Source organism: Phyllobates terribilis, unplaced genomic scaffold (genome assembly GCF_046119375.1).
Source record: "Phyllobates terribilis strain yellow unplaced genomic scaffold, ASM4611937v1 Scaffold_8__6_contigs__length_399053987, whole genome shotgun sequence".
Taxonomy (NCBI): domain Eukaryota; kingdom Metazoa; phylum Chordata; class Amphibia; order Anura; family Dendrobatidae; genus Phyllobates; species Phyllobates terribilis.
The window spans coordinates 156,789,083-156,801,660 of NW_027362768.1; the positions used below are offsets into that span (position 1 = coordinate 156,789,083).

The 12,578-nt window shown below is 46.2% G+C and overlaps 1 protein-coding gene across 3 annotated transcripts in view; it reads left to right on the forward strand.

Moving 5' to 3' along the window:
• Positions 1 to 11,944, forward strand: part of DDAH1 (dimethylarginine dimethylaminohydrolase 1) — a 98,294-nt gene extending 86,350 nt beyond the window's left edge. For all 3 annotated transcript variants that reach the window (XM_073643556.1, XM_073643554.1, XM_073643555.1), the window contains one exon: positions 6,608 to 11,944. In XM_073643556.1, coding sequence (XP_073499657.1) covers positions 6,608 to 6,724 — 117 coding nt within the window. In that variant the 3' untranslated portion in view covers positions 6,725 to 11,944. The remainder of the gene's footprint in view (positions 1 to 6,607) is intronic.
• The last annotated feature ends 634 nt before the right edge of the window (positions 11,945 to 12,578 follow it).

Consider the following 12,578-nt stretch of genomic DNA (forward strand, 5'->3'; position numbering starts at 1 on the left):
GGCGGATCCGCAGGAACGAGAGCTGATAGATCCATCTGGACGGTGCGTAATTCGCCTGGAACTCAGCTAAGGGAAAAAAAATTTATTTATTTATTTTAATGCATGTATTCGCTGGAAAAACTTCTCAAAGAGCGAAGGCCGTGGGGCTCAACGGGAACCATGGCCTGTGCATGCTGTTATGCACACGCCCGGGCTAAGCGGCGTGTGCGGATGATTGGTAGTGATTCCACTGGACCGTGCCGGAGAGTGTATGCCTGGAGGGGCGTGACTAAGTATTCACCCGATCCGACCAGGGTCGCACGACGGCATACGACGCCAGTGCACCAAGGAGGAACCGAGCAGAGGGACCAGGTGCTACTCCAGGACAGACCCCGGACACGGCTGTTGACCCACACAGGGGAATACAGGAACAGACTGGTATGCAGGCAGGCGGGTATGCAGGCAGGCGGGTATGCAGGCAGGCGGGTATGCAGGCCGGGGGGTAAAGGTAAGCACAGCTAGAGTGCAGACAGGAAGGCACTGGCAAGTAGGAACACAGGCGGGATAGGACCCAGTACACACCGGGATTCAGGAACAATACAGGCAGGATAGGGTACAGGCAGGGCAGGACAGGACTGCCGGAGCAGCGGGCAGAAGCAGGGCAGGACAGGACTGCCGGAGCAGCGGGCAGAAGCAAGGCAGGACAGGACTCTGTTCACACGGAACAGACAGGAAGGGAAAGACAGAGCCAGACACCCACAGGGTACTTGCTGTGAAGTAGCGAGTGGATCACAAACTCACAAACGGGAGTACAGAGACAACTGGCAGGAGTTAGGTACGAGTTCAGACTCTGCAGAAAAAGGAAGGGAACGGACATAGAGGCAAAACAGGTAAAGGATAGGAGAGAGTTCAGACTGGAACTGAGTGTACGGAGGAGACCGACACTGCAGCGGGATACAGGAGCGGGTCTGGGAATACTGCCCCCAGAGAGGCGGGACGAACAGGCAAGGAGCGTGTTCAGACAGGACAGACAAGATACAGGAGCGGGTCTAGGTAATCGGCCCCTAGAAGGCGGGAGGAACAGGCTAGGAGCGTGTTCAGACAGGACAGACAAGAGAACACAGAAAGGACTCAGTTCAGACTCGGGAACTAATACCGTAAAGCAGGAGACATACAGGACACAGTTCAGACACGGGAGCTGACACCGCAAGGCAGGAGAAATACAGGACTTAGTTCAGACACGGGAACTAATACCGTAAAGCAGGAGACATACAGGACACAGTTCAGACACGGGAGCTGACACCGCAAGGCAGGAGACATACAGGACTTAGTTCAGACACGGGAGCTGACACCGCAAGGCAGGAGACATACAGGACTTAGTTCAGACACGGGAGCTGACACCGCAAGGCAGGAGAAATACAGGACTTAGTTCAGACAGGCCTGGAAATACAGCCTCCAGGAAAGGCGGACAGGGAAACAGGAACGGGACCTGGCAACTTCAGAGTGCAAGCACACACTGAAAGAAACACATATGCTCAGGCCGGGATAGAAGGGAGCTGCTGAGCTATATACCAAGTGTCAGACAGCAATAGGCTGAGGACGCACAAGGGGTGTGACCCACAGCAGGTACAAAAGACAGGAAGTGATCGGGCGCCGCCCTTAAGCAGCAGAGACAGACACAAACAGACAGCATGGAGGGAAGCCAGAGAGACATTCTGGACAGGAGATCAAGTGCGCCCTCTTGCACAGTGGGAGATGGACCACCATGCAAGGACGCCGCCAGGTATGTTACAGTAAGCTATTTTACTTCATTTACAATGGGCAAGGCGCGTGGCAAGGGACGTGGAAGTGGACGTTCTGGTGATGGTTCGTGCAGAGGACTGGGCCGTGGCCAAGGTGAAAATGTGCCACAACCAACAGCCACATCTTCTCGCTCCCACTTCTTGACCGAATTACTAGGAAAGCACACTACAACACCAGTATTGCGAACTGATCAGTGTGAACAGGTTATTAATTGGATAGCAGATAATACTTCCAGTTACCTGAGCACCACCACCTCCGGTCTGTCTTCCACACAGTCAAGTGTTAGTAGCCATGAGTCTCGACCGCATACTCCTCCTCACCCTGATGCTCCTTCCTCCCACCATGCCGAGTGTCGTCAGACAGCAACTGACCCCACAGTTGGACACTCTGAAGAGCTGTTCACTGGTCCATTTCCATATTTGTGCCCCTCGCCTGCTCCTCTTGAAGTGGTGGAAGAGGAGATCCCATGTAGCGATGCCCAAATATTTGAACAGCCACAGCCAGAAGAAGTCGACGCTAGCAATTTGTCACAACAGGTGGACGATGACGAGACATAATTGCCAGGAAGTGAGGAGGAGGATCATGGTGCACAAGTGGAAGAGGATGAGGTGGTGGATGATCTAGTAACTGACCCAACGTGGCAGGAGGACACGCAGAGCGAGGCCAGCAGCACACAGGGGGAGGGAGGCAGAGTACCCCAACAGGCAGGAAGAAGCAGTGTGGTGGCCGCACACAGAAGGCGGGCAACAGTTCCCCGTAACACCAACACGAGGGACGTTGCCAGTACAACCGGTAGGTCTTCCAGAGTCTGGAATTTTTTTAAAGACTCTGCTGATAACCCCAAAAAGGCCATTTGTACCACCTGCCATGCCAGCATCAGCAGGGGTGACAAAACTACCAGCCTGACCACCACCAGCATGATCAGGCACATGGCAGCAAAGCACTCGACTTTGTGGGGCGAACCCAAGGGTCCACGACCAGTGTCAGCGGGTGTCACCACTGCTTCTTCCGCTGCTGTGCGTGTAAGAGAACCCCCTGTTGTGCGTGCAAGGCAATCCCCTGTCCATACTGCATGCAAAGATGCCCCCTCCTCTCAGTCTTCACTTGTTATGGCAGTTTCTCAAGAAACAGCATCAACCTCCACGTCCCACCGCAGTGTTCAATTGTCCATATCCCTGAGCTTTGAACGAAAGCGCAAATTCGCAGCCAGCGCCCAACAGGCCTAAATTCGCACATTTCGCGTCTGATTGCATTGGAAATGCTGCCTTTTAGGCTGGTGGAGAAGGAATTCTTCCGCAACCTTCTGCCGGTGGAGGAAGAAGAACAGGAGCTGGTATCAAGCGCTGTAGACGGTAGTACCTGTACAACTGTCATACCGTCGGTTCAGCGTGGGTGGCCTGAGGACAGGGGGGAGGAGGAGGAGAGCATGGTCAGTCGTCATCTTGGTGAGGACACGGAAATCTTGCCCGTTACCAGTCTGGCACGCATGGCTGACTTTGTTACGCTGCCTTAACCGTGACCCTCGCGTTGTCAAAATGTTGGGTGACAGTCATTACTGGTTGGTGACACTTTTAGACCCCCCGCTACAAGGAGAACTTTCACTCTTATTCCTGAGGTGGAGAGGTCTACAAAAATGTGGCAGTACCAGAAGGCCCTTGCTGCAGAACTGTTAAAAAAAATTCCCATCTGAACACGCTAGCAGCAGAGGTCACAGTTCGTTGACCAACCAAGGCGTACAGGCAAGAGAGAGGCAAATCCAATCCAACAGAGGCAGGGGAACACTGTCAACATTCTGGGACCGTTTTCTGAGACCCGCCCAGCTTACAGGCTCTGAGGAGCGGGGTACTCTCACAAGAAAGTTTCAAAAGATGGTGAGGGAGTACCTTGCCGACCGTACCAGCATCCTCCGTGATTCCTCTGTGCCTTTTAATTATTGGGTATCCAAGCTGGACACTTGGAATGAACTCGCTCTGTACGCCTCGGAGGTCCTGGCCTGCCCTGCCGCTAGCATGTTATCTGAGTGTGTTTTTAGTGCCGCTGGGGGAATTATAACTGATAAGCTGATTCGCCTCTCAACTGACAATGCTGACAAGCTGACCCTTATCAAAATGAACAAGGGCTGGATTGGGCCAGACTTCTCATCACCACCAAATGACAGCAGAGTAACATAAAGTCAAATCCACTGTGTTATTTCGGGAGGTGTATTCCCATTCACCGCTTCACACCCACACATGGGTATACGCTTTCTCATTTCGGCTGTATTTTGCTCTTCTCCTTATCCTCAGTCTCCACCACCACTATACCACCAGGGTGACTGTGGTCCGTGTTGCCAGCATTGCATGTTCCTTCGTCCTAATTTTTGTCAGCTTTTGCTTGGAAGGCATAGGCAAAGACTATGGGATTCCCACTCCCCAATAATGGGAATAATGTTTTGAATATGCTGTACTGCATGGCTCTTGTTTGCCAGCATTGCAAGTTCCCCCGTCCTAATTTTTGGCAGCTTTTGCTTGGAAGGCATAGGCAAAGACTATGGGAGACCCACTCCCCAATAATGGGAATAATGTTTTTAATATGCTGTACTGCATGGCTCTTGTAAGGGGCATTAAAATAGTCTTGTTAAGCTACTGCGACCTCCACCACTCTTCCAAGGTGCATTGATATTGTCTTTTTATTCCACTGCGACCTCCACCACTCTTCCAAGGGGCATTGATATTGTCTTTTTATTCCACTGCGACCTCCACCACTCTTCCAAGGGGCATTGATATTGTCTTTTTATTCCACTGCGACCTCCACGTCTCTTCCAAGGGGCATTAAAACCGTCTTGTTAAGCTACTGTGACCTCCATCACTCTTGCCAGGGGCATTAAAACCGTCTTGTTAAACCACTCTGAACTCCACGTCTCTTCCAAGGGGCATTAAAACAGTCTTGTTAAGCTACTGCAACCTCCTCCACTCTTCCAAGGAGCTTTAAAACCGTCTTGTTAAGCTACTGCGACCTCCACCACTCTTCCAAGGGGCACTAAAACAGTCTTATTAAGCTACTGCGACCTCCATGTCTCTTCCAAGGGGCATTGATATTGTCTTTTTATTCCACTGTGACCTCCACGTCTCTTCCAAGAGGCATTAAAACCGTGTTAAGCTACTGCGACCTCCACCACTCTTCCAAGGGGCTTTAAAACCGTCTTGATAAGCTACTGTGACCTCCACGTCTCTTCCAAGGGGCATTAAAACCGTCTTGTTAAGCTACTGCGACCTCCACCACTCTTCCAAGGGGCATTAAAACCATCTTGTTAAGCTACTGCGACCTCCACGTCTCTTCCAAGGGGCATTAAAACCGTCTTGTTAAGCCACTCTGAACTCCACGTCTCTACCAAGGGGCATTAAAACCGTCTTGTTAAGCTACTGCGACCTCCACCACTATTCCAAGGGGCATTAAAACTGTCTTGTTAAGCTACTGCGACCTCCACCACTCTTCCAAGGGGCATTGATATTGTCTTTTTATTCCACTGTGACCTCCACGTCTCTTCCAAGGGGCTTTAAAACCATCTTGTTAAGCTACTGTGACCTCCACGTCTCTTCCAAGGGGCATTAAAACCGTCTTGTTAAGCTACTTCGACCTCCACCACTCTACCAAGGGGCATTAAAAGCATCTTGTTAAACCACTCTGAACTCCACAGCTCTTCCAAGGGGCATTGAAATGTTGTTTTTAATTAACTCTAACCTCCATGACTCTTCCAACGGGCATGGCATTTCCTCCTAATTTTAGTCAGCTTTTGCTTTTCAATGCATAAGCGAACACTAAGGGAGACCCACTCCCCAATAAGGGGTAGAAGGTTTTTAGTACGCTGTAATCCATGTCTGTTTCAAGGGGCATTGCAGTTCCTCATAATTTTTGGAAAGCCTTCCATTCACTGCTTAGGCCAACAGTGTACAGGAGACCCAGTTGCTATAAATGTTAAAAACAGTTTAGTTAAGGGCCTCTGACCTCCATGTCACTTCCAAGGGGCATTGGAGTGCCTCGAAACTTTTGGTAGGCATTGCACTCCCTGTATGCCCTATAACTGTGTAGCCAAACCGCTCCTTTTGGCACAGAAACATATCCTACAAGACATGTGTGGCTGACTGGCCTGATATTGATGTGAATGGTCCCTGTTCCTCCTGCTCTTTCTCCTTTGCCACCACCTTATCCATCATTCATCACCTGAAGCTTTGTTTTAACAGGAGTCATAGAACTGGTATAGTAGCAGGAAAACATCCAGCAATCCTCGGAGGAGGTAGGATATGCGCCAAAACGCTGACCACCTCAGGCCTAGCCACTACTACATACATGCGCTTGCATTCCAAGAAACAGAAAGCTAAGGAGATGGATGGTCTCTTGATCATGAATAATTTACTCGTTGTGTAGGAGGCCAACCACTGCTGCTGTCTACCTTCTGAACTTTGTGTTGAAGCCTGATTGACCCAGGACCCGCAATCCTCTATGTCTGGAGGACGTGTTGCATCCCAGTGTCCAACTGTGTCCGGGCTTCCACAATATTAACCCAATTTTGCAGTGGTCTCTTAATTTTTGCCAGAGCTGTATATATTGTATGTGTGTAAATATATATATTTATATTATATTATGTAACAAAATATAAAATTAGTTAAGTCTCTTAGAAGAAGGAGAGGAAAAAACGAAAGCACAAAAAATGAAAATGTTCGGCAGCAAGCAAAGATCGTGGAAGTTGTCAGGATTTGATACTCGTAGTGTACTAGAAAGTTCTCCTTATACCAGGATAACATTATTATATTATTTTTTGGATAATTTTTGGACTTTTTTTTTCTAGGTGTTTGAGAAGCTGAAGGAGCACATGCTGATTCCTGTGGCCAATTCCGAGTTGTCCAAAGTGGACGGATGTCTGACCTGCTGCTCGCTACTGATCAACAAGTCGCCCGACCTCTGAGAGGTGGACGTACTCAGCCCCGTGTACCCGGCAATAAGTGCACAACGCGGCCACTTCTCCTGACAATCCGGCACTGAGCTAATACCACGAGACATCCGGTTCTAGCACTGAGGGCTAAAGTCACTCACATATAGCGAAGTAATTGCATTAAATCACAATATATATTAATCCGAGAAACGCCTTAAATTCTCACACAGAGCCTGATCCATGGCCGGGATGATATCGTTTATGAATATTCTAACAAATCTGTCTGAATTTGCTAAGATTTATATACAATTTGGGCATAGGGGGGTCAATTTACACAATAAATGGTATTTTTTATGCCTAATTGGGTACAAAATTTGTGCAAGCCCACCTCCTTTCACTGACACCCGTAAGGTTCCCGTCACAGCCACACAATGCCAATTTAGTTGCATCCCACATATTGCCCAGTTGTCATTAAGGAAAGGGGTTGTTCACCTTTAGGGAATTTATTTTTTTTATTTTTTTTAACTTTAAATGCAAAAATTTGGTGCTAAAAAGTATTTTTACAATTGGGTCTTATTAATGATTTGCATTTACAAGCTCTTTTCTTTGCAACATATTCAACTTTGCTGTGGTCTGTGCTCATAAATCAGCTGAGGAAGAGCTTAGAAAAAGTTACAAACTATCCCTGATTTAATCTGAATGAGCTCGCTGACAGTCTCAGTTAACTCATTCTACAGCAAGCAACAGAGGCTATAAAAGGCAAAAAAAATTAATGAAACCCAAATGCAGAAATTATTATTTTTTGCCCCAAATACATGCGATCTCCAAAGGTGGAAAACCCCTTTTAAAAGGGTGATCGGGCCGGTGTTGCACATGTGAGGCTGCAGATATCTGCAGATGTGACGATACTAGCCCTGCTCACCACCGGATGTGGAAGTAAGTGGAGCCAACTGTCCCTTTAATTTTCCCTCAACGGAAAAAAACCCTTAAACAATCTTGTTAACTTTAGCAAGCCCAGTTTTCATTGTTTTTTTTTCAGTGCACATAAAGGGGTTGTCCAGGAGTAGAAAAAAGGGTCTGATCTTTTGTGGGACAGCGCCGCTCTTGTTCATTGCGTCTGGTATTAGAGCTCCCAATTATAATTAATAGGACTGAGCTGCAGTACCAGACTTAGCCCATGGGGAAGAGTGGGGCTGTTACTTGGGAAAAAAAATAGTCTTGATGGTAAGAATGGGCAGTTCTTATAATAAAGAGCAATTTTAATAGCGTGAGGGTACAAAGATTTACCCCAACACAATGGGGGGCAACTAATCTGGTGCACGGAGAAATCAATATATCGGTAATAGCAGGGATGCCAAATGACTCATAGCTTAGATTTAGCTCCGAAATGGCCACCGCCCCTGTGCCTGAGCGCTTGGTGACATTACAGTGTATCATATATAGGTAAAAGTTTTTTTTAGTCTTATTGAATACATGTTGACATTTCATCAAATGTGTTTTCCGCCATTTAGGATTTTAGGAAAATTGTAGATTATTGTTTAATAATTGTGGTGCACATGTGAAAATCTGACACTGTGATATCGAAAATAAAAATCTATTATCAGAATAAGGGGCCTGGGAAAGAATTTCTCAACTTGCACTTTTTTTTGTATGGTAAGAGGACTTTTTTTTTTTTTCTGCAACTGTCGAAAGTTAGTCAGGAAGTCGGGCCGAGTGCATCTATGTATTTGTGTAATTTTTAGGCTTTTTTTTAAGTGATAATTTTTGGACTTATTTGCTCATGCATTGGAAATTTGAGCTTCAAGGCTTAAGCCCATCTGGATTAATTACGGCATAGCCACAGGATTTTTGAAAGTCCCATAGAGGGGAATGGAGAAAGCCACGCAGGCGCAGTCACCTCTCCATTCCCATGTGCATATGCCATAAATGTATGACATGGCAAACACCCCTTTTAAGGTGGACGCGTCACCTCTCCTGACATGTCTGTTTTTGGTACATATTTGCATCCCTTATAAAATGACCATTCCGGAGCTTCTTTTAGAACTCTGATTTACGCCGTTCCTCTGTTATTCCTCCTGGAAATGTATCAACAAATTGACAACCGCATGGTATTACCATTCCGTTTGTCTTTTCGCACCCTCACATTGATACAAATACTGATGTAAAATACTGAACGTGTGAATGTAGCCTAAAAGCGAGGATCATATGATTCCTTTCTGCTCTACTAAATGGTGTTGATTAAAACCTCAAATCTAGCAAACAGTGAGTTAACTGAGGATCCATCAATGAGTTAGATCTGACAGGGAGTTTGTACTTTTATCTGTATCTTAGTGACTCATAGACCACATCAAAGTTGAGCTGAGCAGAAAAGAGACAATAGAAGAGTTACAAAGTCGATGCCAGGATGAAATCTTTGATAATCCTGTTCTGCTGCCAGCAATGGGCAAGGAAATAAAGAGCCTGTAAAAGCCAAGCGGTGACAATTTTTCTTAATGAAACCAAATTGCAAAAATTATTTATAAACCCAAATTCATGCATTTAAGTAAAAAAAATGCCCCAGTCCACATACTGTTGTACAAAATGGACCCTAGAAGTTTTTAAACATGAAACCACTTCAGGAAAGTCTCCTTTTTGGAGGCGTTATTTTTTTCTCAAAGAGGTTTTAAGGGGTTTTGGAAGCGTTAAGACTTTTTGTAGCCCTTTATCTAATTTGCAGCACATTCTATTAAGATTGACTTTTTTTTGGGGGGGGGGGGGGGTTAAAAAAACGCCTCAAAAACTCCTCATATAAGCAGCAAAGCAGATTTCCCACTTGAAATGAATAGAAAGAATTTCCAAGAGTTTTAGGGGGATATTGGAGCGGATCTACATCAAAAAGCTCACTGTGAATTTTGTGGGTTTTTTTAAAGTGGAAACCACTTCAGACAAAAAAATCTTTTTTTGGAAGAGTTTTTTTTTTCTGAAAGTTTTTATTTTTGATTTTTTTTGCAGCCGATTGATTTGACCATAACTAGTTTGGAAAGGTTTCTATCAGGAACCGTTTGCACTTCTGGAAAAAAAGCTAAAAGAAAATCATATGAAAAGCAAAGTTGACCTCGTATACAAATGAATAGGAGTTTTCCAAGGTTTTTGAAGAAGAGAAGCTCAAAAAAAAACAACTAAAAAAACAAACTCAGTGTGAACATAGCCTAATGCAGGCACTGCTCCAGGTGTTTGATTACAAGCAGCCAGCATGTGACCGCTGCAGCTAATCAGCGGCTTCAGTGGTTATGTGCTGCACTGCTGGCATCTTGGCAATGGTGCAGCACATGGCCAATGATTGGCAGCAGTCACAGACCGGAAAGAAGAGGTGATTAGTGTGTGTGTGTGTGGGGGGTGATAGGAGTTGGTCTTTTTTTAAAATTTGAAAGGATAAATCTGCCTTTTGATATGAGAGTCACTGATTCGGCTCCTGAGCCTTTGGAAAGTTTCTATTGGCCGCTTATTTCCCATGCAGCAGTGTTACATGCAGCCATTAAAGAGAATGCTTTCTCATGTATAATAGTACATGATCGGCCCGGATCTGCAGAGAGGAGGCCACCACTTGGTAGCACCTTGCCACCTTGGAGGGGAGCTGTTAAGGTTGGACGCCCCTTTAATAGTGTTGTGACCTTCCGTCTGTATATGGTATTCTATCGCCTTTTTCCTCATTTAGTGTCTGTGTGAACTGTACGTTCTACTGTGAATAACGTATACTCAGGAACTCAATACGCATCTAATGGAAGTTTTAACCCATTGTGATAAAGGTGGACGACTACACCGTATGTGACCAGTGTGCAGATTATCGGTGATGAACGCTGAGTGGAAGATATGGAAAGATCTGTACTTGCAGAAAGAGCAAATGTAAGACGGCGTCCTATAGTAATGTATCAATCTGCACAATTAATGTGACTTGTTAATCGTGACATATAAACTGTATGTGAACTGGTAAAGGCACCAATTGTTCCTGATTGTTGGTGCAAACAACATCTTTCTCTGGAGGATCTGGCATATCTGCACGGTACATGGGGTTAAAACGGTTATAGGGGACTTTGCTTATTTTTTCCTATAGAGCAAAGATCTGACAGGCAGGTAGTTGCTAACTACCCGGCGCAAATCTGTGCCGGCTCAGAGCAGTCATGGACCACTCTGCTGGCAATTCTGCTGCTTCATTTGACCTCACGTCAACAGAGCAGCTCTTCCTCTTCCAGTCTATTCAATTGACATCTGGCTCCCCGCAGTTAGGCAGCGGGGAGCAGGCTGTCATTCAGCATGATATCTGCAGAGACACCCCGTTAACAGAGCAGAGCAAGAAAGAAGCAGCTGTCGGTGACGTCACCGGAAGTCTATGACCACTTCGAGCCCTTAGAGATGGGTGCAGACAGAATGGGCAGGTAGTTAGCAACTACCTGCCTGTAAAATCTTAGTCCGATAGTAAAAAAAAAAAAGCAAAATCCCGGACGACCCCTTTAACCCATGATGCTTCATTTCACCTGTGATTGTGCTGCAGGGGAATTTATATAGTGTCTGTCAGAAGAAAATGACTGTTCAAAAAAAGCACAAAGGCTTGGCGCACCCTAGGTGTGGCCAAGCAGTTCAGTGCACCATCCCACCTACATGCTTTTCATCTATCTCTGCTCTCCTCTCACTCTAGTGAAGCCAAAGCTGTTAATCAAGGAAGGTGGAGATAAATGCAAAACAAGTAGGTGGGTAGGTGCACTGGACTGTTTGGCTACACCAAGGGTGCACCGAGCACCTGTGCTTGATTTGAACAGTCATTTTCTGCTGACGGATTCCCTTATTTATTGCTGTTTGTAGACAACTTATTACCAGGTGACTCTTCCAGTAAAAAATGGAGGGCCAAAGCAGAGAACTCATTTCGGTTGATACACATGATGCATTCGTTTGCGATGGTCTTATAATGTATCCGACCTCTGAGTCTCCCATTGGTCTCCAGTCACATGTAATGTTCCTGCGTCTTTGCTGCACTCACTAATGTACGTGTCCCTGGATATGTCCATGTGTCTGGTCCATGTGCACAGATTCCCAGTATTCCCGTCTGAGCACTATCCACCATCTTGGCACCAGTGAAGTGTTTTCTGTCCAATGTGTAGTCGTCAGGATCACGTATGACCCGGATTACTGTGACGTTATGGATTTATTCTGAACTGTCTTGTGTTTTTATGTTTGGATTTTCCTGTTGATTAATAAAAAGTCTCCCTGAATTTATTGTAATGCGCGAGTGTGTGGTACTGTTTATATGTGTTCTGCAGATGTCACTCCATTACTGTCTGCACTGGTCACTGCGCAGCCTGTGCAGATTGAGATGAGCGGATCTTTTGAAATGTTGAATTCGCCGCACTTTGCTGAATTTTCCCAGGAAATTAAATTTGTTGCAAATCGATTAGCCACAAATAAGAAGTCCTGCAAAGCCTCCAATTTATGTGTGTAACACTCTGAGGTTTCCTAGGACTGTATCAACCACTTTCAATGTCAAAACAATATCTGACTGGTAAACGCCTGACCGGTAGTAACCAACAACCTGTTCTTCACACGTCAGTATTTCCGGTACGAGTGGTGACAGTTTCCACACATACCAGAGACATTGACACACGTAGACCCATTCAAATCTATGGGTCTACGCACATGTCAGTGTGTTTCCATGGACCGTGTGTCCGTGTGCTCCACACGCTGACATGTCAGGTTTTTTTGCAGATGCACGGTCCGCAAAACGTCCCACACGGATGACATACGTGTGTCATCCGTGTGACACATACCGGCGCTTGGTAATCAGCGCTACAGTTAGTGCTGTTCCCAAGCGCCGGGTGCTGAACGCTGCCTTCATCATGGTTCCCTGCTGGCGCTGTGA